Raw genomic sequence first — 25,884 nt, 5'->3', positions numbered from 1 at the left:
AGGGGTCACACAGAGTCAGACACGACGCAGCGACTAACACTTTCACTTTTGTATACTTTCAAGTGATATCACGAATGCATGAAATAAAGGGTGCCTTGATATGTCAAAAATCAGTACATAAAATAAAGATATACCTTCCAGGCGGGGAGTCCCGAGCTCAGAAATTCTTGAAGACATCCAGCTCTTTCTGTGACACCGGCGGGGCAGAAGTCCAGTCGTTCTCAGGATAGGCTTCGAAGTTGGAGGTATCGTCCTCACTGCACAGCTTGGGGATAATTGGGGGCTGAGGAACCAGCAGAGATACAGCGCCGTGGTTACAGAGGAACAGTGTTCACCAGTAATCTTACCTTCAGCCACGCTTCAGCTTTCCCGCAATTTGCAGATACTGTGTTTTTTTAATAAATCAAAGCTTTGCAGAAACCTTGCCAGTCTGCACCAGGAAGTTGTTACATTCAGGCAAGCCCAGTTTTATCACACTTTTAACACTGTATTTGTTCTCTTTTTTTTTTTAAATCAAAGCTTTGCAGAAACCTTGGATGGAGCAAGTCTGTATCAGGAAGTTATTACATTCAGGTACGCCTAGTTTTGTTACACTATTCAGATAACTATGTTTTGTTTTGTTTTGTTGATAAATCAAAGCTTTGCAGAAACGTTGCAGGGAGCAAGTCTGCACCAGGAAATTGTTACATTCAGGCACGCCTAGTTTTATTGCAGTTTATAGCTCAGTTGGTAAAGAATCCACCTGCAATCCAGTTCCATTCCTGGGTTGGGAAGAACCCGTGGAGAAAGCATAGGTTATCCACTCTAGTGTTCTTGGGATTCCCTGGTGGCTCACACTGTAAAGAATCTGCCTGCAATGCAGGAGACCTGGGTTCCATCCCTAGGTTGGGAAGATTCCCTGGAGGAGAGCATGGCAACTCACCCCAGTATTCTCGCGTGGAGAATCCCCATGGACAGAGGAGCCTGGTGGGCTGCATCCATGGGACTGCAAAGAGTTGGACACGACGACTCCGTGACTTAAGCGCACACACCGTACATACCCTTTTTTTTGTTGTTTTTTATGTAATCAAAGTTTTGCAGAAACCCTGCACGGAGCAAGTCTGACCCAGGAAGTCGTTCCATTTAGGCATGCCTCAACCAGTCCATTCTGAAGGAGATCAGCCCTGGGATTTCTTTGGAAGGAATGATGCTGAAGCGGAAACTCCAGTACTTTGGCCACCTCATGCAAAGAGTTGACTCATTGGAAAAGACCCTGAAGCTGGGAGGGATTGGGGCAGGAGGAGAAGGGGAGGACAGAGGATGAGATGGCTGGATGGCATCACCAACTCGATGGATGTGCGTCTGAGTGAACTCCAGGAGTTGGTGATGGACAGGGAGGCCTGGCGTGCTGCGATTCATGGGGTCGCGAAGAGTCGGACACGACTGAGCGACTGAACTGAACTGAACATTTAATTACACTTTGTACATACGGTGTTGTTTGCAAGCTGAAGCTTTGCAGAAACTGTACATTGAGCAAATCTATCTGCGTCCTGCCTCCAACGACACCGCCAGACTTCTTGCTCTGTGTCACCTTCTGATAATTCTCACATTTCAAACTTTATGATTATACTTGTTGGGTTGATCTGGGACCACTGATCTTTGATGTAACCACTGACATTGGTATGTTTTGTTTTGTAATTTTTCAATTAAGGTATAGATGTTCTTGAAGACTCTTTGCCACACCATGGACTGCAGCATGCCAGGCTCCTCTGTCCATGGGATTCTCCAGGCGAGAACACTGGAGTGGTTAACCAGTCCCTTCTCCAGGGGAATCTTCCTGACCCAGGGATCGAACCGGGGTGCCTGTGTCACAGGTCTCTTTACCAGCTGAGCCACCGGGGAAGCCCGACTCTTCAGCTCAGGTCTTCCCTCTCAACACTGTGAACTTCACTTATTCACGATCTGAACCACTTCATTAGGTACTCATCCTAAGGAACCGAGCCACAGACTCAGAGCCCGAGTCTATGTCTGAATCACTTCATTAGGTACTCATCCTAAGGAACCGAGCCACAGACTCAGAGCCCGCGTCTGTGTTCAGGACAGCTTGCGGCTGCCCCGGGTGCGAGCCGCCAGACTGGACAAACGGCCGTACCTTCAGCTTCCTTTCAGGGACCGCGCCCCAGTCCACGACCCGGAACCATCGGTGCTGTTTGACGTCCTCGGCTCCGTTCTGCAAAAAGGAACAGCCGTCGTCAGCGCAGAGAAGGCCGGCAGGACAGGAAAGTGCGTAGCCCAGAGAAGCTCTGGATGATTCCACACAGAGAGAAACAGTGATTCGCTGTGACTCGAGCCTTTGTCCCCGGACAAACCACCAAGGAAGGCATGGGAGCGGCATTATATGCTTTTGCTCATTATAGGAAGAAATGCAGTCGTGGTGTTCAGGCTTCCCTGGTGGCTCAGGGGTAAAAGAACCTGCCTGCCCAGGCAGGACACGTGGGTTCCATCCCTGGGTCGGGGAAGATCCCCTGCAGGAGGGCATGGCAACCCACTCCAGGGTTCCTGCCTGGAGAATCCCATGGACAGAGGAGCCTGGTGGCCTATACTCCATGGGGTTGCAGAGGGTCGGACACGACTCAGTGCCTAAATACCAAAAGCCTGCTGTTGATGTGTATACTGCTCTGCACCACAAAGACCAAAGGGTGATTATGGTTCAGGCCCTCCCCACATACAGTGGTATTTTCACCTTGACAATTTCCTGCAGCTGAAGCTTTCCTCATTGCGTGTGTGTGTGAGTGTGTTAGTCGCTCAGTCATGCCCAACTCTTTGCGACCCTATGCACTGTAGCCCCGCCAGGCTCTTCTGTCCATGGGGATTGTCCAGGCAAGAATACTGCAATGGGTTGCCATTTCCTTCTCCAGGGGGTCTGCCCGACCTAGGGATAGAACCCGGATCTCCTGCATTGCAGGCAGGAAGCTTTACCACCTGAGCCACTTTTACAAACGCATAGAAGGAGGTTCACAAAATGATGTCATTTGCTCACTGTGGGCCAGAGATTAAGTCACGTGACTACGATGCAACTCGAGGATGTCACACTTGAGACGTGGGTTTTGCTTTTTTTTAAAGACTTGGCAGCGAGTGGGATTTTAATTCCCCAAGCCGGGGTAAGAACCGAGTCGCCTGCAGTGGAAGCCTGGCCTCTTAAGCACTGGGCCACCAGGGAAGTCGGAAACTTCAGAGAAGTGGTAGCTACAGGTTACTGGTTCTTTTGGAAGGAACGAACCTGTTATTTAAAACTGTGGTGACGAGTTCATCATTTTGCAAACATATCGCAAGCCATCGACTGTCGGATTCAAAGGAGTAAACTGCATGGCGTGTGAATGACGAGAGGGAGGTTCAGGGGGAGGGGACATGGGTATCCCTATGGTGGATTCGGGCTGATTCATGGCAGAAACCAACATAATATCGTAAAGCAATTATCCATCAATGAAAATCTTAAAAAATATTCAGAAACAAAAAAAAATATGTAAGTAAATAAAGAAAGCGACGATTAGTTAACTTATAGATCGCTGCTGAGTCACTGACTTCTTTGGAGAGACGAGGAGACTCGACTCTGGGTGAATCAAATCTGAAGTTTGGCCAATGAAACGGTAAGACTGTTCTGCCATTGTTGACACGTCTGAAGTCAGATGAGAGGCATTTAAAGTGAGTACAACTTAATGCGTGCCAAGACACTCAGTCGTGCCCGACTCTGCGACCCCTGTGGACTGTAGCCCTCCAGGCTCCTCTGTCCAGGGTGATTCTCCAGGCAAGAACACTGGAGTGGGTTGCCTTTCCCTTCTCCAGGGGATCTTCCCAACCCAGCGACTGAATTGAGGTCTCCCACATTGCAGGCGGATTCTTTACCAGCTGAGCCACCACGGAAGCCCAAGAACACTGGATAGGGTTGCCATGCCCTCCTGCAGGGGATCTTCCCGACCCAGGGATCGAACTCCAGTCTCTTATGTCCCCTGCACTGGCGGGCGGGCTTTTTACCACGAACCTCACGTGGGAAGCCGCTACCGTTCCACACACAGGGATACAAACACTCACCTTCATATTTCCCAGTCTCCTTGTTCTGTCGGTAACAAGCAGTTTCCTGATGAGGTCTCTGTTTGGGCCGGGGGTGGGGCAAGGAGACAGAAACCAGACATGTTGATATGGACCCACGCAAACACAGCAGGTCAACAGCAATAAAACCCACACCACGCGACAAGGACACCCGCCCCGTGGTTCAGTCTTCACGATGACTGAGCGTCTTCTAGCCTTTCTCACCACTTTTGAGTGCTAAGTCACTCCAGTCCTGTCTGACTCTCTTCGACCCCATGGACTGCAGCCCGCCGGGCTCCTCCATCCATAGGATTCTCCAGGCAAGAATACTGGAGTGGGTTGCCCTCCTCCAGGGGAATCTTCCCCGACCCAAAGATGGAACCTGAGTGTCTTATGTCTCCTGAATTGACAGGCGGGTTCTTCACAACTAGCTTCACCTGGGAAGGCCCTTTCTCACCATTATCTGTTCCTATATAACCTAAACAATTTACGCGATGCAGAGTTGCAACCCAGCTAAGGCACAGAGGTTGGTCAGATCATCGTAGAGATGAACAGCCTTTGAACATCAACAGGAGAAACCCTGTCTGCCCTGGGGATGTCTGACCTTCATTTCAAATACACCAGCCAGGCCAACCCCAGCCAACTACACTATGTGTGATTCTATCAAAATCAGTCATCACACTTGGCACGGTGGGTCTGCTTATCTGTGGGATTCTTGTCTGGACTCCTTGCCTTCCCGGAAGCAAGGCAAGTATTTTTGTGTGTGCTGGGTCACTGAGATTTCCCTTCTAAATAGCAGACGGTATCAGAATACTGACTCACTGAACATCAACCCTGAATATTCATCAGAAGGACGGATGCTGAAGCTCCAAGACTTTGACCACCTGATGCAAAGAACTGACTCATTAGAAAAGACCCCGATGCTGGGAAAGATTGAAGGTGGGAGGAGAAGGGGACGACAGAGGATGAGATGGTTGGATGGCATCACTGACTCGATGCACATGAGTTTGAGTAAGCTCTGGGAGATAGTGATGGACAGGGAAGCCTGGCGTGCTGCAGTCCAGGGGGTCGCAAAGAGTCAGACATGACTGAGCGACTGAACAACAATAAAAAAATCACAACACAGAAAGAGAGAGAAGCCTGCATTCACACAGCAGAGGAGGACTCGACACAACTGCGTCAAAGCATGTTTCAAGAAATCATTTCCTTTTATTTCCCACTTAAAAATTTTATTTAAGTAACATAATCGCTCACAGTACTTACACATTATACAAGGGCTTCCACAGTGGCTCAGCAGTATAGAATCTGCTTGCCAACGCAGGAGATGCAGGAGATCCTGGTTTGATCCCTGGGTCGGGAAGACCCCCTGGAGGAGGGCATGGCAACCCACTCCAGTATTCTCGCCTGGAGAATCCCACGGACTGAGGAGCCTGGCGGGCTACAGTCCATGGGGTTGCCGAGAGTCAGACACAATCGCAGTGACTTAGCATGCAAAGTCATCGATGCCCACACCACCCACCAAACTAGCAAGAACAAGGGCCTTCTTCTCGAATAACAAAGCTGCTTCCTTATTCAATATGATCACAAACAGCCTTTATTCGCTAATGATAAATACACAACTATATCAAAAGATGTAAAATACGGCTGCAAGTCACCAAGAGGTGAAGTGTCATCCCAGCCGAGTCATGAAAAGCTTTCCCCTTTTTGAGGGGAAAAGATGACCCAGCCAAAGAGCGTCAGTTCAGCTCAGAGGAACAAACCAGGATGGGACCTAGCTGGGCAGGACGCCTGCACTGGGGGTTTGTCACAGGCTTTAGAAATACACACCTCCGATGACCAGAGAAGACAGCTGACTTACTTGACACTGAACTCCAAGTGTCTGGGGAAGTCTATCTTGCCAGCAAGAATCTTCTGATAGATGCCAAAGGCGTTGTCATCGAAAAACGGAGGAAACCTGTTAGAAAGATAAACACGTCTATTTTTAGTGGCCAGTGTGGGGGAAAAAAAAAAAACCACCCCCAGGCTTTATAAGGATGGCTTCCTTCCGCCTGCCATGGGCAGAAGAGAATTTTATTCTGCGGAGTGCGCTTTCTCCTCTCACCCTGGAGTCACGGATGACTCAGGACCAGCTATGGAAGCACGGTTCCAAGAAGCCAAGCATCAAGCACTTGTCCCAACTACAGAGGACGGGCAAGTCTAGAAAAGGCCATGACCACGAGGCTATGTGACTAGCGAGACAACACACAGCCACTTGTGTGTTGTCTAGTCTCTGAGTCGTGTCCCACCCCCCCGCCCCAGTCTCTGAGTCTTTGTGACCCCATGGACTGTAGCCCCACCAGGCTCCTCTGTCCATGGGATCCTCCAAGGCCCGAATACCGGAGTGGGTTGCCATTTCCTCCTCCAGGGGAATCTTTCCAAACCCCGGGATCCAACCTGCGTCTCCTATCTTGGCTGGCAAGTTCTTTACCCCTGAGAGCACCTGAGAAGCCCATTATGGTCTCAGAACTACAACTAACCCGGCCAGCTGAACTTCTAGAGTAACCAGCTTCCATGGATCGTGAACCTACCGCGGCCAAGAGACACCCAGCCGTCGGCGAGTGTGAACGCCTTGGAGTGAATAAACCCCCGAGTCGGCCCTCCGCCCCTGAGCCAGAAGCCAGTTCCAACAGCAGCCGGGGGTTCGTATCCCTGCCTTGGGCGGTGGCTGTGAATGAGGTTACGCGCGGGACGGTTTCCATTCAGAAACGGGCCCGGGAGAAAACGCATCATACATTCCTCCACGGGCTCCCGGAGAACACGGCATACGGAGCCCCGAGGAAGCTGGCGTGAGACGCCGCCGTCACGGGAAAGGTATGCCAGCAGTGGCTTTAACGAGCGGAAAAAAGTCATCACGAGGCAGCGCTCACAGATGGAGCCCGAGAGAAAAACCAGACGGAGCGCGCATCCGAGACGTCGGAGTGCGGAAAGCGGCCAAAGACGGCGCCCGGATCTCACGTCTGTGTTAGCCGCTCAGTCGTGTCCGACTCTTTGCCACCCCATGGACTATATATACAGTCCGCTATATATACAGTCCACGGGATTCCCCAGGCCAAGAATACTGGCGTGGGCAGCCTTTCCCTTCTCTAGGGGAATCTTCCCAACCCAGGCATCAAACCCAGGTCTCCCTCATTGCAGGTGGATTCTTTACCAACTGACCAATAGGGAAGCCCGCCCAGATTTGAAAGTTATCTTCAAGTGTCTATCTTTAATTCAATGGAAACCTTTGAATAATTTATTTATTGGCTGCATGGAACAGGATATGGGGTATTCCTTCCCTGACCAGGGACAAAAGGCACACTGCTCTCAGTGGAAGCTCAGAGTCTTAACCACTGGACTTCCAGGGAAGCCTCCCTCCTTCTAAGCCTTTTTTTTTTTCTTTATTTGACTAATTTAACTGAAGGATGACCAACCTAGACAGCATGTTAAAAAGCAGAGGCATTACTTTGCCAACAAAGGTCCATCTAGTCAACGCTATGGTTTTTCCAGTAGTCATGTATGGATGTGAGAGTTGGACTATAAAGAAAGCTGAGCGCTGAAGAATTGATGCTTTTGAACTGTGGTGTTGGAGAAGACTCTTGAGAGTCCCTTGGACTGCAAGGAGATCCAACCAGTCCATCCTAAAGGAAATCAGTCCTGAATAACTGGAAGGACTGATGCTGAAGCTGAAACTCCAATCCTTTGGCCACCTGATGCGAAGAACTGACTCACTGGAACAGACCCTGATGCTGGGAAAGATTGAGGGCAGGAGGAGAAGGGGATGACAGAGGATTAGATGGTTGGATGGCATCACCAACTTGATGGGCATGAGTTTGAGCAAGCTCCAGGAGTCAGTGATGGACAGGGAAGCCTGGTGTGCTGCAGTCCACGGGGTCACAAAGTGTCGGATACCACTGAGCATCTGAACTGGAGGATAATTACTTGACAATATGGCGACGGTCTTAATAAAACAGGTAGTGAGTGCCATTCACGCATGTGGGCACGACTTGCATCTTGACATCAGCCGTGGTGAGCTGTAGACAGAAGGGATCACCTGTACTGCCCCACGAAGGCCAGCTCAAGAATGTCATCTTAGAAAATGCATGGCCGGGAACTTTTATGGCGGTCCAGTGGTTGAGAATCCGCCTTACAACACGGACGGCGCCAGTTCCATCTCTGGTCGAGGAACTAAGGCCCTGGAGCAAGTGAGCCCAATGTGCTGGATCCACGGAGTCCAAGCTACATAACCAGACTGTCTGCAGGCCGCCGTGAAAGAGCTGGCAGGCTACAACCGACAACCAACCCCCAACTCAGCCAAAGAAGTGTTCTTTTTAAAAAATGCACATCAGGGCCTCCCCCGGTGGGTCAGTGGTAGACAATCCGCCTGCCAATGCAGGAGACACGGGTTCAGTCCCTGACCCGGGAAGATCCCACATGCCTCAGAGTATCTAACCCGTGCCCACCCGCCACAAAATACATATATATGCCAATTTTGCAATTTTTTTTTCCCCCCATCACCTATCCGTGATCTTTTTTTTATAGACATCTTTGACCTACCTCAATGTTCCTGGTGGCTAAGAAGGTAAAGAATCTGCCTGTCAATGCAGAAGACCCGGGTTTGAACCCTGGGTCAGGAAGATCCCCTGCAGAAGGGCATGGCAACCCACTCCAGAATTCTTGCCTGGAGAATCCTGTGGACAGAGGAGCCTTGCAGGCTGCGGTCCATGGGGTCGCAGACTCAGACACGACTGAAGGTATAACAGATAGCACACATCCTATTACGATACTCCCAGGATCAGTTCAGTTCAGTTGCTCAGTCGTGTCCGACCACTGGGATACAGTGTATTAAAATAATAGACTTCTAATAATCATCTTTACATAATAACTGCAATAATCATTCTAATATATCCTATATTGTATTCTAATTCTACTCTCTTGTATTTTAATAATTTCTATTGTAGTATATTTGAATACACTATAGAATATGTAGGTTCCCACAGTAAAAGAACATAGCTGCTCAGTCGTGTCCTTCGCTTTCTGACCCGGTGGACTGCAACCTGCCAGGCTGCTCTGTCCATGGGATTCTCCAGGCAAGAACACTGGAGTGGGTCGGCATGCCTTCCTCCGGGGGATCTTCCCGACCCAGGGATCCAACCCAGGTCTCCTGCATTGCAAGCGGATTCTTTACTGTCTGAGCCACCAGGGAAGCCCCATATGTCCTAATAATATGCCATTATCTTCCAACGACATATCTTCCAATCGTATACTATATTGCAGCGTTATCTCTGCTACATTATTCCATATTCTTGTATTCCGTGAAATTACATTTTTTCCCCCCGTAATAATACAGACAAAAAAAAAAAAACAGAAGACACAGGAAGTCCATTCTAGCAAAACGTCTTACGGGCAGCGGGATTCAATTCTCGGGCAATGCTACCCTCTGCTGGTCAGAAACGCTCAGGAAGGAACACAGCCACCCGTGGCTGGGACATGTTTGGAGCACTGATCAAACACAGGTGCAGAAACATGCACACTTCTTGCATTTCTTTTTACATCTTGCATTTCTGATACCGTAGGGAATGCATTTCAGTCTTGTGTTTCTGACCGGGAATTCCTGGGCTGGGATGCACGGGAAGGGATTTTTTTTTTTTTTTTTGGTCTATGGGATTGACTACAGAGGGCAAAGAGACAGAGAGAACAGAAGAAGGGCAAGGGGACGGGGGAGGGGCAGGTGGGGGTGGGGAGGAGTCCTGGGCGGACACCGCTACCCCTCCCCTGCCTGCCGGCCAAGCACAGCACCCAACAGAAGAGCCCTGTGAGCACAGGACGGCCAGGAAGCAGCGGGTCCACGGACGGCTACGGGGAGGACGCTTGCTGTCTGCCCAGTGTGGGGAAACCTGGTGTGCGTGCGTGCTCAGTCATATCCGACTCTTTTGCGACCCTGTGGACTGTAGCCCACCAGGCTCCCCTGTCCGTGGGATTCTCCAGGCGAGGACACTGGAGTGGGCTGCCATTCCCCTTCTTCAGGGGAATCTTCCCGACCCAGGGACCGAACCCGCCTCTTTCCGCTCCTGCATTGCAGACAGATTCTTTACCGCCGCACGGAATTCCTAGCAACACCTCACGAAAATGCCAGACTTGAGTAGTTAATCATGCTGATACAGGGTGCATCTCTCTGGAATCTGGACCGGGGAGGTAAATGGAATTCCAAACATTCCCAGGCACGTCTGGGGTTTTCAGGAAAGAACGCACTCTTTCATTTCTGTAGCGCTGTTCCTTCCAAATGTCCAAAAGAGCATTTCTTTATCCAACATGCCCGCTACCCAGCTCGGGGTTCCCTGGTGGCTCAGATGGCAAAGAATTTGCCTGCAATGCAGGAGACTGGGTTCCACCCCTGGGTCGGGAAAATCCCCTAGGGGAGGGCATGGCAACCCACTCCAGTATTCTTGTCTGGGACAACTCCACGGACACAGAAGCCTGGTAGGCTACAGTCCACGGGGTCGCAAAGAGTTGGACACGTCTCAATCACTAACATATACACCCAGCTCTGGGAATCAGTCCGGAGTGATCGGTGTGTGATGAATCGTATATTCTTGGCAGACAGGGACACTCAGAGACAAAAGATCTCAAGAGACACACCCTGCTGGTCCTCCAAGCTCCTGCTGTTTCTTCTTTTGAAAGCAAGCCGAATGGTCAGTTCATACCATCATCACCCACAGTGGGAAACTTTCGAAGACTCCACTCCAAGTATGTCCATCCCCTGACAATCCCTGCACCAAATCCTGGGGGCTGCGCACCCTGGGGAACTGTGGGAGACCCCACTCCAAGCATGTCCATCCCGACCCCCCGCACCAAATCCTGGGGGCTGCGCACCCTGAGAACTGTGGGAGACCCCACTCCAAGCGTGTGCATCCCTGACCCCCTGCACCAAATCCTAGGGGCTGAGCACCCCAGAGCAAGCGAACAGGACAGGGAGCTGCAGGCATCTTCCTCACAGAAGCGGTACTCACCCTGAGAGCATCTCGAATATCAGGATGCCAAGTGCCCACCAGTCCACCGCTCGGCCGTGGCCCTTGCTCTGAATGACCTCAGGGGCCAGGTACTCGGGGGTCCCGCAGAGGGTCCACGTCCTGTGGGAAGAAAAGAAGGAGGTGGGGTCCACAGAACTCAGCTGTCATTGGCCGATGCATGCGCCTCAGGAGCGGGGAGGCTACATCACTGAATTAATCTACGTGGAGCCTTAGACCCCAACCCCATAGATAAACACGGCGATGCTGTCCTCTGTGATGCTGCTCCTTTTATAGACACTTTTTTTTCAATTTAAGGTTTTTAACTTTTACTCCGTATTAGCATATAGCCGACGAACGATGTTATGATGGTTTCAGGAGGACACCGAAGGACTCAGCCACGCATACACATGTACCCATTCTCCTTAACCCTAACCCTCCACCCAGGCTGCCACGCGACACTGAGCAGAGTTCCCTGTGCTGTCCAGCAGGTCCTTGCTGGTTCTCCATGTTAAATACAGCAGTGTGTCCATGTCCAGCCCAAACTCCCAAACTATCCCTCCCCCCATGCTTCCCCCTGGGAACCATAAGCTTATTACAGAGCACTGAGCAGAGTTCCCTGTGCTGGACAGCTGGTCCTTGTCTTTATGCTACCCCATACATAAAGACAATAACCTTGTCTCCCCTGAGTTTCTTCCTTTTATGACCATGACGAAATGATGAAAGTCACTCAGTCACGTCCAATTCTTTGCAACCCCATGGACTGTGGCCCACCAGGCTCCTCTGGGATTCTCCGAGTAAGGATTCTTGGAGTAATTCTTCTCCAAGTAAGATTCTCTAAGTAAGAATACCAGAGCGGGTTGCCATTTCCTCCTCCAGGGGATCTTCCTGACCCAGGGATCGAACCTGAGTCTCCTGCATGGCAGCTAGATTCTTTACAGTCTGAGCCACCAGGGAAGCCCTGCTGCCTTTTATAAACACTAATTAAGCAAAACAGACTTGAAGTAACAGTCCCGTTACCACGGCCGTGTGTTGTTCTTGGTGTTTCTCTTCACTGCTCAGAAGCAAAACCCCCACAGTCCTGTTTTCCAATAAAACATTATGAAAACAGATTCAAGCCACTGACTCGTGAAGCCCGCTGTACCTGGGAGTGACTATCAGGAACCCATATGTCTGCTTTATAAATAAATGAACTGGTTCTCTTCTCCCAGAGGAAAAGCAAAACATCAGTGAAACATCTTTTCTGCCGTCTCTGCAAAAGGTCTGAAGTGTGTGCTGAGCTTTTGTGGGTCCACTGACACGTTAGTGTCAGCAGCGGCATTTAAACTCTTGAGGTTAAGGGGCTCTGGGATGTCTGGGGTAGAAACAGGGCTGAGAACTTTGGAACGGATTTTCTCCCCCAGATGAGCTGAGACCTGCAAAAAGTTAGCTTTTGGCCCCACCTAGAGGACAGCCAGGAAAAGACCCTGATGCTGGGAAAGACAAGGCGGGAGAAGGGGGCCACAGAGGATGAGATGCTTGGATGGCATCACCGACTCGATGGACATGACTTTGAGCAAGCTCTGGGGGTCGGTGATGGACAGGGAGGCCTGGCGTGCTGCAGTCCATGGGGTCGCAAAGAGTCGAACGTGACTGAGCGAGTGAACGACAACACAGCACATCAGGCTGAAAGCCGGAGATCCAACCAGCAAAGACGGACCCAGCAGAGAAACTGTCTCCCCTTAAGTCTGCTGCAGCAGCAGGCAATTTAAAAAAAAACCACTATCACCACCTCATTGCTTTGGCTCACGAAATTCTTTAGTTCTGCTGGCCGATCCCGTCAGAGCTGGGTTTCCAGCCTGGGGGCACATCCAAGGTTGCCTGAATAGGGCTGGAAGCCTGGGCCTCAGCTGTGAGGTCCAGACCAGCTGGAGGCGGTAGCAGGTAACTAGACCCTTTGCCAGGGGTGGTTTCTCCGCTTACGCGTGGAAAGTTGAGTCTGTCTGGCTGCAACCTCAGGTGAGGGGCCCACACATCAAAGGCTGTATGACTTAGCAGTTTTCCAAGAAGACTCAGGTAGCCTGACACCTTTTTCTTTTTTTAGCTCTACCAGTTTATTGCTACCAACCCATCTCCCTCCAACCTCAGGCACGCGTGCTCAGTCATGTAACCCCACGGACTGCAGGCCACCAGGCTCCTCTGTCCATGGCTCTTTCCAGGCAAGAACAATGGAGTGGGTTGCCATGTCCTTCTCCATATCTTTTTGAAGCAAAAGCTTTTACCAAAAAGACTCCATGCTTCTTGGAAGCTAGAGAGGCATGAATTGCTAGAAAGAGCTTCAGAATAGAGCAAACCTTCTTAAAACTTTACATCTCAAAGCGGAATTGCAGTTCCCTGAAATGTTGCAACAGAATTTCCATAAGCCCCGGAAATGTCAGTCCTCACTTAATATCCCCAAAGAAAACTGAAAGCTGGGAGCTGAACAGACTTGTGTACACCCCCGTTCGTAGCAGACAGTTACTGAAAAGTGGGAACAGTTGTCTTCTTCTTTTAAGAGAATTCTCTTTATACTTAAAAAATTTTCCTAATCCTCTGGGGCACAGAGACGTACATTGTTAGAAACAAGCTTCTGATTGCAGGAAATATGGAAAGACACAGACAGACAGCTATCGATGCTGGTGGGAAAGCGCTGGTCCTGGCTGTGAATTATCAGTGCTCTGGTGTTCTCTTTTTTACTCACTCAGCTCATGGAGAGAAGGCAAGGGGATATCCACCGGTGTTACTTTTCTCAGTGTTATTATTTCCACTAAGACATGGGGCTTCCTGGGTGGCTCAGACAGTAAAGAATCCGCCTGCAGTGCGGAAGACCCGGGTTCAATCCCTGGGTCAGGAAGATCCCCTGGAGGAGGGCATGGCAACCCACTCCAGTATTCCTGCCTGGAGAATCCCCATGAACAGAGGAGCCTGGCGGGGCTACAGTCCTTGGGGTTGCAAAGAGTCGGACACGACTGAGCGACTAACACTTTCAGCGGGTAGGAGAGAGAAGTTGGTCTGTAAAACAGACGTCCAGCTGGTGGTACATTCATGTTCCCAAGTGCCCACCATGGCATCCATATTGGGTTCAGCTGGGTTCCACCCAAAAGTCCTAACAAAAGGCTGAATGTGATCTTTCTTGGAACAGGGTCTTGCAAGATGTAATCAAGAGAAGACTGGAACTAACCCAGTGACTCCTGTCCCTGTAAGAACAGGGAGGCGGACAGAGATTTCTCTTTACCACGGGAGGACATGGTGCGAATGAGCCGGGAAGAGACGGTCATCAGGAAGTCAGGTCAGTCAGCAGGCTGATCGTGGACTTCCAGAACCGGGGAGGGTAATAAACGGCTCACAGGGTCACACGTCCTGTGGTTCTAAGACCGCACTGCCATGACGTCACCTGACCTTAATTTCCCTTGCAACAAGACTATCTCCAAACAAAGTCACAACTGGGGGTAGAGCTTTAAGACATGGATTCTGGAGGAACATAAATGCAGTCCACAGCAAAGGAGGGTGATCACGATGCTGGTGATGATGGTGGTGGTGATGTTAATGGTGGTGGTGATAATGATATGGTGATGGTGGTGATGTTAATGTTGGTGGCGATGTTATGGTGATGGTGATGTTAACAATGGTGGTGATGTTGATGGTAATAATGATATGATGGTGGTGATACTGAAATGATTGTGATGTTGATGATGGTGGTGCTGTTCATGGTGATAACGATATAGGGATGGTGGTGACGTTAATGATGGCGGTGACGATAATGACGGCCGTGATGTTGATGGTGATGATGGTGCTGATGCTGATGACGCTGGAAGTGGTGATGAAAGCGAAGGTGACCATTGTGGAGACGACGTTGGTGCCGTGAGAGTGGACGGGATAAACTCAGAAGCACTGACTCTCTACTCGACATTCACTACCTGATGAGACTGTTTTTAGGAAACATTTTCCAATGAGCAGATCCAGCCATCCTTACCTGTCACCCCACAGGGTAGGAACAGCTCTCATTTCACAGATGAGATGAGCAACGCAAGGAACACAGGAGTGACCACAGCCTACGACACACTCAACCCGACCCTCTAGAAACGGGCAAACACACGAGTCCTACGCAGACAAGCAGTCCCCACAGCAAGCCTTCACTCCTCAGGCCCCTCCGAGGCGCTTCCACCAACAGAGCTTCTTGGTAAGGGAAATAAACTTAACCTGAAACTCATAAAGCACTCTCGCTTGGCAACCGTGGGAACACGGGCAGACCGTCTCACCTCTCAGAACCACAGATTTCTCAGCTGAGAACTGGTGCTGGTCGGGCAAACTAATCACCCAGCAAATCTGTGAAGCATTTTACTGACCGTTTGTTGCAATCAGGCTTCCAAACAAAATGACTTTGGGAAAAAAAAAAGAAGACTTTCATGTTGATGTGTGGTAGACATCAACACAATACTGGAGAGCCATTATCCTTCAACTAAAAATAAATAAATTTAAAACAATGAAATTCTGTAAAGCAATTATCCTTCAGTTAAAAAATAAATCATGGAGAAGGAAATGGCCACCCACTCCAGTATTCTTAGCTGGACAAGTCCATGGACAGAGGAGCCTGGCGGGCTGCAGCCCATGGGGTTACATGACTGAGCACGCATGCATGAGGGTTCAGGGAGATGGGTGGGGAAAAATAGACTGGTATAAGCAAAAATAAATAAATAAATACATTGTTACAAAATTAATTAACTAATTAAAAAACAAAAAGCTGGCCTCCCCTGGAAGTTCAGAGATTGGGACTCCACTGCTGGGGGTGGTCACAGGTTCTCATCACCCCTGCCTCCTTGCTTTGTCCCCTGGGTCCCATCCCTGGTCCAGGAAGACTGCACATTACACAGGGCAGTGAAAAGCCCCCGTGCCCCCGTGAGCGAGCCTGCTCTAGAGCCCGTCCTCCGCAACGGGAGAAGCCACTGCAGTGAGAAGCCCGCGGATCACAGCCGGAGAGGGGCCCCCTGCTCGCCACAACTAGAGAAAAGCCTGTGTGCTCTGCTCAGTCGCTCAGTCGTCTCTGACTCTTTGTGACCCCATGGACGATAGCCTGCCAGGCTCCTCTGTCCATGGCGATTCTCCAGGAAAGAACACTGGAGTGGGTTTCCATGCCCTCCTCCAGGGGACCCGCCTGATCCAGACATGGAACCCAGGTCTCCCAAATCGCAGGCAGATTCTTTACCATCTGAGCCACCAGGGAAGCCCAACAACACTGGAGTGGGTAGCCTCTCCCTTCTCCAGGGGAAGTTCCTGACCCAGGAATTGAACCGGGGTCTCCTCCATTGCAGGCAGATTCTTTACCAGCTGAGCCACCTAAGTACAGCAATGAAGACCCAGTACAGCTTAGAACAATTTTTTTTTTTTTTTTTAAAAAGGGTGGACTTTATACCCAACACTGCCAATAGGTGGCAGCACCGCTATCATCGACTAAAACCGAGGTTTAAAGCTACCTGCACTCTTTCGGACAGCGGAGCCTGGTTGGCTGCCGTCTATGGGGTCGCACAGAGTCGGACACGACTGAAGCGACTTAGCAGCAGCAGCAGCAGTCTTTCTACATAAACTGAAAGTCACTCAGTTGTGTCCAACACTTTGTGACCCCACAGACTATACGGTCCATGCAATGCTCCAGGCCAGAATACTGGAGTGGGGAGCCTTTCCCTTCTCCAGGGAATCTTCCCAACCCAGGGATAGAACCCAGGTCTCCTGCATTGCAGGCGGATTCTTTTCCAGCTAAGACACAAAGCACCCCGTTTTATTCTTAGCCATGTAAGTGATGAAATTCTACAGGGGAAAAGGATACTGACTTTAACCGCATCAGAGAAAGTAATCCCAGGATGGCCCCGGTCTAAAAGCCATCAGACATGAGCTATTTAATGTTAAGTCAGTTCAGTTCAGCTGCTCAGTCGTGTCCAGCTCTTTGCGACCCCATGAATCACAGCACGCCAGGCCTCCCTGTCCATCACCAACTCCCAGAGTTCACTCAGACTCACGTCCATCGAGTCAGTGATGTCATCCAGCCATCTTATCCTCTATCATCCCCTTCTCCTCCTGCCCCCAATCCTTCTCAGCATCAGAGTCTTTTCCAATGAGTCAGCTCTTTGCATGAGGTGGCCAAAGGATTGGAGTTTCAGCCTCAGCATCAGTCCTTCCAATGAATACCCAGGACTGATTTCTAATGACTATTCAGGATTGATTTCCTCGAGGACTGACTTCCTTGAATGTAAAACTGCTCCCCAATTGTTTGCCACAAACAGATGTTTCTGCAGCATGAGGAACAGTACCCACGTGAACGAACCCCAGCTCGTCACAGGAACGGACACCGCAGGCATGTGTTCCAGATCTAGCTTCTGATACGGAGTCATCAGTTGCCCTTTCACTGCACACAGTGAAATTCTAACCCGTTTTAATTTGAATTTAAATGTAACAACCCACACTCAATGCACGGACTGAAAAATGCACGTGAATCTGCTTTCTTTCCAACTGTTTCAAGCGTCACGGCCAATATACACACATTGAGTGTTTCATATGGGAAATCAGCTCCCTCCTTAAAGACTCACCAAAAGAGAAATGGTGTTTGGAATTTTAAAACCTGAGTACCAAAGATTCACGGAGGACTTCCCTGGAGGTCCAGTGGTTCAGAGTCCACGCTTCCAAAGCAGGGAGCATGCAGGTTCCATCCCTGACTGGAGAACTAACATCCCACACGCTGTGTGGTGTGGACAAAAAATATTCACGGAGAGTCTGTCAACGCTGATATGGACAATATGTAGAAATGGTCCCATCTTGGACATCCTAAATTAAATCAAGTTCTGAATGCAATCATTTATGCCTGGTTTGACTTTTTGAAACGAGGCTTGTTAAAAACGTGAAATAATACAGATCTGTGCTGAATTTGTTTTGGACAGCAATGCTCTCGATAGCAACGTTAGGAAGTTAAATTAGTAAAATCGTGCAGAGGAAGAGAACACACCTCTTTGTCCTGGGAAATATGGTACTGTATGCTCCTCTGTGTGCTAAGGTGGGACCGACTCTTCGTGACCCCAGGCGGTGTCAGAAGGACTGGGCCCTGGGGCTGTCTGTAAGATTGTACTGGGCTTGTGGGGGCAAAATCACACACCTGTACCTCTTAAAAGTTCATCATCCTTATTACAGACAATAGCCAAGGCATGGAGACAACCTCACTGTCCACCAGCAGAGGAAAGGATAAAGGAGATGGAGTACAGATGAGATGGAATATTACTCAGCCATGAAAAAGAATGAAGGCATGCCATTTGCAGCAACATGGATGCCCCTACAGACGGGCACATGACGTGAAGTCCGTCAGACAGAGACAAAAGCTACACAATGTCAGTTATAAGGGAGAGTGTTAGTTGCTCAGTCACGGCTAACTCTCTGCCATGAATTGTAGTCTGCCAGGCTACTCTGTCCATGGGATTCTCCAGGCAAGCATAGTGGAGTAGGTTGCCATTCCATTCTCCAGGGGATCTTCCCGACTCATGGATCGACCCTGTGTCTCCTGCTTGGCAGGCAGAATCTCTACCACGGAGCCACCGTGGAAACCCCGTGTATATCTACATGTATATTGCTGTGTGTGCGTGCTCAGTCGTGTGCAACTCTTTGTGACCCCATGGACTATAGCCCTCCAGGCTCCCCTGTCCATGGAATTCACCAGGCAAGAACACTGGAGTAGGTAGCATTTCCCTTCTCCAGGGGATCTTGCGGACCCAGGTCTCCCGCGTTGGAGACAGATTTTTTATTGTCTGAGCCACCAGGGAAGCCCAAGAATACTGGAGTGGGCAGCCTTTCCTTTCTCCATGGGGTCTTCCTGATACAGGGATCGAACCCAGGTCTCCCACATTGCAGGTGGATTCTTTACTATCTGAGCCACTAGGAAAGCACAAGAATACTAGAGTGGGTAGCCTTTCCCTTCTCCAGCGGATCTTCCTGACCCAGGGATCGAACCGAGGTCTCCCACATTATAGGCAGATTCTTTACTGTCTCAGCCACCAGGGAAGCCACCCATCACTTCTTCTGAGATGCGGAATCGCAACAGAAAGGAACTCCCAGCACAGAAGATGGAGTGGAGGCTGCCAGAGGCAGAGGGAGAGGAAAAGGAGAAACACGGGGAGAGCAATGGTCACTCACTTGTCCACCAGCTTCTTGGCGAACCCGAAGTCGGTGAGCTTGACATGGCCGTCTCTGTCCAGCAGGATGTTCTCTGGCTTCAGGTCCCTATAGACGATGTCCCGGGAGTGCAGGTACTCGATGGCACAGACGATCTCGGCCGCGTAGAACAGCCCGGTGTTGCTAGAGAAGCGGCCACGGTTCCGCAGGTAGCTGAAGAGCTCACCGCCCGGCACGAACTCCATCAGCATGTACAGGAAGCGGTCGTCATGGCCCGTCCAGAACCTGCACCAGGGAAGGGGGGTGGATCACAGAGAGACTGAGCGCTGTGCCTCGGCCGGACAGACAGAGGCTGAGGTGGGGAGAGGACTGAGTTCATGGTACACGAACAGGTCATGCGAAGAAACATCTATAGGGGCGGGCTAGCAGTCACGTGTGGATGTGAGAGCTGGACCAGACAGAAGGCTAAGAGTCTGAGAATTGATGCTTTCCAACTGTGGTGTTGGAGAAGACTCTTGAGAGTACCTTGGACTGCAAGGAAACCCAACCAGTCCATCCTAAAGGAGATCAGTCCTGAATATTCTTTGGAAGGACTGATGCTGAAGCTGAAGCTCCAATACTCTGGCCACCTGATGCGAAGAGCTGACTCAATGGAAAAAGACCCTGATGCTGCGAAAGATTGAGGGCGGGAGGAGAAGGGGTGACAGAGGATGAGATGGTCAGATGGCATCACGGACTCAATGGACATTGAGTTTGAGTAAGCTCCGGGAGTTGCTGAAGGACAGGGAAGCCTGGCGTGCTGCAGTCCATGGGGTCGCAAAGAGTCGGACATGACTGAGCAACTGAACAACTTCCTTGGTTCTGCAAGTGCTGTCTTCATTACATAGGAGGGTGACAGACTCTAAGCAGAGGTGAGAAAGGCGTTGGAGAAAGAGAGAGAAGAAAAGAACACACTGGTAGATTCAACAGCCAGCACAAGGCCCTCAGTCATGAGAAAACCAGGGACTGCAGTCCCTGGGTGCACAAAGCACTGGACACGACTGACCAGCTGAATGACACACACGGTCAGAGACACGTATGTGTGTCTACATACACACGTCATGAAAAGTGAAGCCGCTCAGATGTGTCTGACTCTTTGCAACCCCATGGACTGTAGCCTGCCAGGCTCCTCCGTCCATGGGATTTTCCAGGCAATAGTACTGGAGTGGTTTGCCATTCCCTTCTCCATCTATTGGAATAAACACAATTGTATAAGATACGGCCCTGGAAAAGATACCCATAAGAAAGAGATGGTCATACTAAGTGAAGCCAGACAGAATCACAGAAATACTGTATGATGTTACTTATACGCAGAATCTAAAAAAGAATGACAAAGTCCCCTAAACAAAACTTTCATACGCACTGGGAAACCAAAAGCCTCTTGTGACTTGCTTTATGACACTCTCTGCTTTACTGAGGTGCTCCGCCGCTGAATCCGCTCTCTCTGAGGTCTGCCTATATAGCAAACTGTTACCAATATATACACGAAGCACTGGAGGAGATCGCGTGCAATGACCCAAAACGTAACTGGAAGGGAAATCGGAAAGAAGAAATCAAGTGCGGTGGTCTGGAAAGTACATGTGCTTAGTCGCTCAATCGTGTCTGACTCTTTGTGACCCCATGGACTGCAGCCCGCCAGGCTCCTCTGTCCATGGGATTCTCCAGGCAAGAATACTGGAGTGGGTTGCCATGCCCTCCTCCAGGAGACCTTCCCAGCCCAGGGATCAAACACAGGTCTCGCACTGCAAGCAGATTCTTTATCATGTGAGCAACAGGGAAGTTCCCAGGGAAGTATAACTTTATGCAATAAAAAAAAGATGAGGGAATTCCCTGGTAGTCCAGCGGTGAGGGCACTGCGCTTTCAGTTGCTGAGGGCGTGGGTTTGATGCCTGCTGTGAGAACTAAGATCCCACAAGCTGCACAAGGTGGCCAAATTAAAAAAAGAAAAAAGACGGGCTGCAGAGACGAAAAACTTTTCTATGTCCAAGGAAAGCCTTTCAAAAAGAAAAAACAACATACTGTTCTGATGTTCAAATGAATGTCTGTTTCACTCATCACTGCGGTTATCAGTTAGAGAAAAGTATGGGTCCTGCATACAAGAGGCTTTCTCTAAGTGTGCATTTAAATGTGAAGACTCTCCGAGGCTAGCCTCAGACGCATACTTAGTCACTCACTCCTGTCTTACTCTTGGCAACCCTATGACTGTAGCCCTCTAGCTCCTCTCTCTCCATGGGACTTCCCAGGCAAGGAGACTGGACTGCATTGCAATTCCCTTCTGCAAGTGGATCTTCCCAATCCAGGGATTGAACCTGTGTATCCTGCATCAGCAAGCAGCATTCCTTACCGTCTGGGCCACCTGGGGAGCCCGCTACGCTCAGACAGAGCTGCTGTTACCATAAACGCAAGCCCATCTGCCTGACATCCAGTGAGACCAACAATACTAGAATACTGGAATTTGGAACACAGAAAAGTTTGTTACAGGGCCACACAAGGAGATGGGTGCATCAAGCCTTAAGAAACCCAAAGTTACTGGAAGCTTTCAGCAAAGCCCTTTTGTACTGAAGGTGAGGGATGGGCGTAGTTAGCTGCTGACAACTTCTTGGCTTCCCAGGTGGCTCAGGGGTGAAGAATCCCCCTACAATGCAGGAGACCTGGGTTCGATCCCCAGGTTGGGAAGATACCCTGGAGAAGGAAACGGCAACCGACTCCAGTGTTCTCACCTGAAGAATCCCACGGACAGAGGAGCCTGGCAGGGTTACAGTCCACGGGGCCGCCAAGAGTCAGACACGACTGAGCACATTCACACGCACACACATCCTTTGCTCTTGAGGTCCCGTCACGGTCAGTGGACAAGGTTGCGCTAAATCTCTACCAGACACGTGTTATATTCTCTGTTCTGAAAACAAAGGGCCAGGTCACCAGGCACAGGTTTCACCCTTCAGGGTCCCAGGCCTGGCTCAGAAGGGACAGAGCTCAGCGGGCAGCTCCCTGAGGGCCAGGTCCCCAGACCCCGCCCAGCTGTCATCACTGAACTGACCCTCGGGCTTCTTAGGGTGCCCAGGTCAGGGGAGACGGGGTCCCTTAGAGATCCCTGACTGCATGGTAGCTAAGACAGACGCCCACTGTAGTTAGATCGCAGACCCAAGGATGGGGGAGACCCCCAGGCTTCTCAGTGTGTCCAGACGGGGGAGACGAGGTCCCATGGGGGTCCCTGACGGCAGGGTAGCCAGGACAGACGCCCGCTCTAGTTAGATCACAGAACCCAGGACGGGGGGAGACGGTCACCGTGGCCTGAAGCCCCGGGTCCAGACAGTGGGTGGCCCTGGCAAGCACCCTGGAGCCCCCCAAGCCATAATCCCCAGCTTGTTCCCGGGGCCCTCCGGGCTCTCCCACTGGACCAAGGCTGGGTGAGCTGGAGGGCCCCTGGGGGGTAAGGCCAGGGCACGTATCTGGACTCTGCGTCCACCTGATGACCATCAGTTCACACACCTTTGGATGAAAGCCCTAAGGGGCATTGAATGACAGCTGCTGGCCTGTGGGCGGGAACCGCTGCAGTGCCGTCCAATGGCTGAGCAGCATCACTAAGCGCTGTTCATTGACGCTTCCTTGCCAGTGGGTGGGGCCCACTCGGTGCCGTCCAATGGCTGAGCAGAACCACTAAGGGTCGCTCATTGGCAGTTGGCTGCTTGTGGGCGGTGTCCACTGCAGAGCCGACCAATGGCTGAGTGGAGACACGAAAGGTTGTTCACTGACAGTAGCTTGTGGGTGGGGCCCACTGAGGTGCTATCCAATGGCTGAGCAGGACCACTAAGGGTCGCTCATTGGAAGTTTGCTTCTGGGCAGGTCCCATTGCAGAGATGACCAACGGTTGAGTGGCACCAAGAATGTTACTCATTGACAGTTGGTCCCACTGTGGCACTGCCCAACGGCTGAGCAGGACCATCACCAGGACTTCACTGGGAGTTGGTTGCTTGTGGGCGGGGCCCACTGAGGTGCTGGCCACTGGGTGAGCAGGACCACTAAGCGTCGCTCATTGGCAGTTGGTTGCTTGTGGGCGGGGCCTTCTGAGGTGCCAACCAATGGAGGTGCGGTACCACTTAGGGTCTCTCATTCATAGTTGTTTGCCAGTGGGCGGAGCTCACTGAGGCATCAACCAATGGCTAGGCACGACCACTAAGGGTCACTTATTGACGACTGTTTCTGGGCTGGTCCTTCTGCAGCACTGACCAATGGCTGAGTGGGACCACCCATGGGCGCTCATTCATAGTTGGTTGCGGGTGGGCTGAGCCCACTGAGGCCTCAACCCATGCCTGAGCAGGACCACTCAGGGTCTCTTATGGACAGTTGGTTGCTTGTAGGCGGGACCCGCTGCAGAGCTGACCAATGGCTGAGCAGGACCTGTTGCCTAGTAACGGTGCAGGGTAATGATGTACATTGAGGGCTGCATGCTAAGTGATGTATTCTCCTCACTTTGTTACACTCCTATAAATGCCTTTCTTTCTGCATTGCTAGATTTCTGCCTCTTGCGGCCAGGGCTGCCCAGGGACCCCATCTTTAGGAGGCACAGTGGCAGCCTCTTCTAGGGGTTTCTCTTTCCCCAGTTCCCATTCCCAGTCTCAAGGCTCGAGATCTGCAGTGTTGAGATGTGACAGAAGATAGGAGGCAGGAAGAGGGCTTGGGGTGAGGTGGGGGTGGTTTGTGGCTGTTGTTACTGGAAAAGGAACAAAACCTGCCCTCCCCCAGTATCTCTCTGGCATGCAGATTATCTCCAGCTGAAATCAAACAAGGTCCAGCAGACGCAAGGGAAAACTTGGACCGTCTCCCTGAACTGCCTAAAAGAACATAGAGGAGCTGCTCCTGGACTCCCTAGTTTCAGCAGAGATGTCTGCATAGGATATGGGCCCCTCTGTGGTGGGGCAAACAAAGCCTGGAGACCAGAGTTCACAGAGTCTATCTCTCTCCTGGACCAGCAAACATTTATTTATAAAACTTTTGTTTTTTCTCCGTCTCTATGTCAACTGCCCTTCCTCCTCTTTGTTATCTCAAACCACTACCCCCAACATCCTGTTTTTGTCTTCAGCTGGAGACGGTATTTAAGGGGAGTGTTAGGGCCATTTGGGGAGTCCCAGTTGGCTCAGGGGTAAAGAGTTCGCCTGCTGAAGCAGGAGACGCAGGAGTTCTATCCCTGGGTTGGGGAGATCCCCTGGAGGAGGACATGGCAATCCATTCCAGTATTCTGGCCTGGAGAATCCCATGGATAGAGGAGCCTGGCAGGGCTACAGTCCATGGGGGTCATGAAGAGCTGGGACACAAGTGAGCATGCAGGCTACACGTTGGGCCATTTTCAGGAGTGACTCCATTTTTGTAGCTCTCTCCCATGTATAGGTGAGATTAAATTTTTGTGTGCTTTTTCTTCTGGTTCATCTGTCTCAGGTCCATTTCATTCTTAGACCAGCCAGAAGAGCCTGGAAGGATCAGGAACATGTCTTCCTCCCCGGCATCACTGTCTAGAGAAACCAGGTGACCAGACGCCCGTCTTTTTTCCATCATTTATAATCGAGACAAGTCTCTTTCTCTGGGCTGCACACACTCCTTCTCTGGGTCACATCATGACATGTCTGGGTCTAGCTAGCCTGTTTCTTGCCGTGATGCTCAAAGAGAAGCACACAGAATCCCAAAGGTATGACAGCCTCACTGTTCTTTCTTGGGAGAGCTTAGCACCCAGCGACCACTTTTCTGATGGGGAAATTTCTTCTAGGGTCCCAATGACACCTGACTGATGACCCTGCACAATGAACCTCTATAGAAACTCATGAGAAATGGAATCATTTCCAGCCATATCAGTAAACCAAGGATGTCACAGCCATGAGTGATTGCAACCACGATGGAGTGAGTCCATTAGCCCTGAAGGAACTCAGGAAACAACACTTGCCTTCTAGCAGCCACTCCCCATGGTGAGCCCTGAGGAAACTCACAAGGTGAACACACGGGACGCTGGCCCCAGGTAGCTGAGATGCAGAATAAAGGAATGACTTCAGTGAGTCCAGATTCTTGCATCTTCCTATACATCAGTTCAGTTCAGTTGCTCAGTCGTGTCCAACTCTGCAACCCCACGGACTGCAGCATGCCAGGCCTCCCTTTCCATCACCAACTCTTGGAGCTTGTTCAGACTCATGTCCATAGAGTCAGTGATGCCATCCAACCATCTCATCCTCTGTTGTCCCCTTCTCCTCCCACCCTCAATCTTTCCCAGCATCAGGCTCTTTTCCAATGTGTCAGCTCTTCGCATGAGGTGCCCAAAGTATTGGGAGTTTCAGCTTCAACATCAGTCCCTCCAATGAACACCCAGGACCGATTTCCTTTAGAATGGACTGGTTGGATCTCCTTGCAGTCCAAGGGACTCTCAAGGGTCTTCTCCAACACCACAGTTCAAAAGCATCAACTCTTCAGCACTCAGCTTTCTTTATGGTTCAACACTCACATCCATACATAGAAAAGCACTAAATTCCTTATATTCGGATATCTGATTTCCTTCATTAACAATCATCTTCTGATGTTCACACTACCTGCTCTCTGTTGCAAAACGTCTGTATAA

General features: G+C 50.6%; 1 protein-coding gene across 3 annotated transcripts in view; it reads right to left on the bottom strand.

The window, feature by feature from the left end:
* The window catches only part of PRKX (protein kinase cAMP-dependent X-linked catalytic subunit), a 59,791-nt gene that overhangs the window by 6,087 nt on the left and 27,820 nt on the right, over positions 1-25,884 (bottom strand). For all 3 annotated transcript variants that reach the window (XM_019956123.2, XM_019956122.2, XM_070785436.1), the window contains exons 3-8: positions 19,272-19,535; positions 11,091-11,210; positions 5,924-6,019; positions 4,069-4,126; positions 2,132-2,209; positions 135-283 (exon numbers count right to left, since the gene is read on the bottom strand). In XM_019956123.2, the coding sequence (XP_019811682.1) occupies positions 158-283; positions 2,132-2,209; positions 4,069-4,126; positions 5,924-6,019; positions 11,091-11,210; positions 19,272-19,535 (742 nt within the window). In that variant the 3' untranslated portion in view covers positions 135-157. The remainder of the gene's footprint in view (positions 1-134; positions 284-2,131; positions 2,210-4,068; positions 4,127-5,923; positions 6,020-11,090; positions 11,211-19,271; positions 19,536-25,884) is intronic.

Source organism: Bos indicus, chromosome X, assembly GCF_029378745.1.
Source record: "Bos indicus isolate NIAB-ARS_2022 breed Sahiwal x Tharparkar chromosome X, NIAB-ARS_B.indTharparkar_mat_pri_1.0, whole genome shotgun sequence".
Classification (NCBI taxonomy): domain Eukaryota; kingdom Metazoa; phylum Chordata; class Mammalia; order Artiodactyla; family Bovidae; genus Bos; species Bos indicus.
The sequence above is the reverse complement of the archived record's forward strand: the minus strand, read 5'-3'. Positions and strand labels throughout refer to the sequence as shown.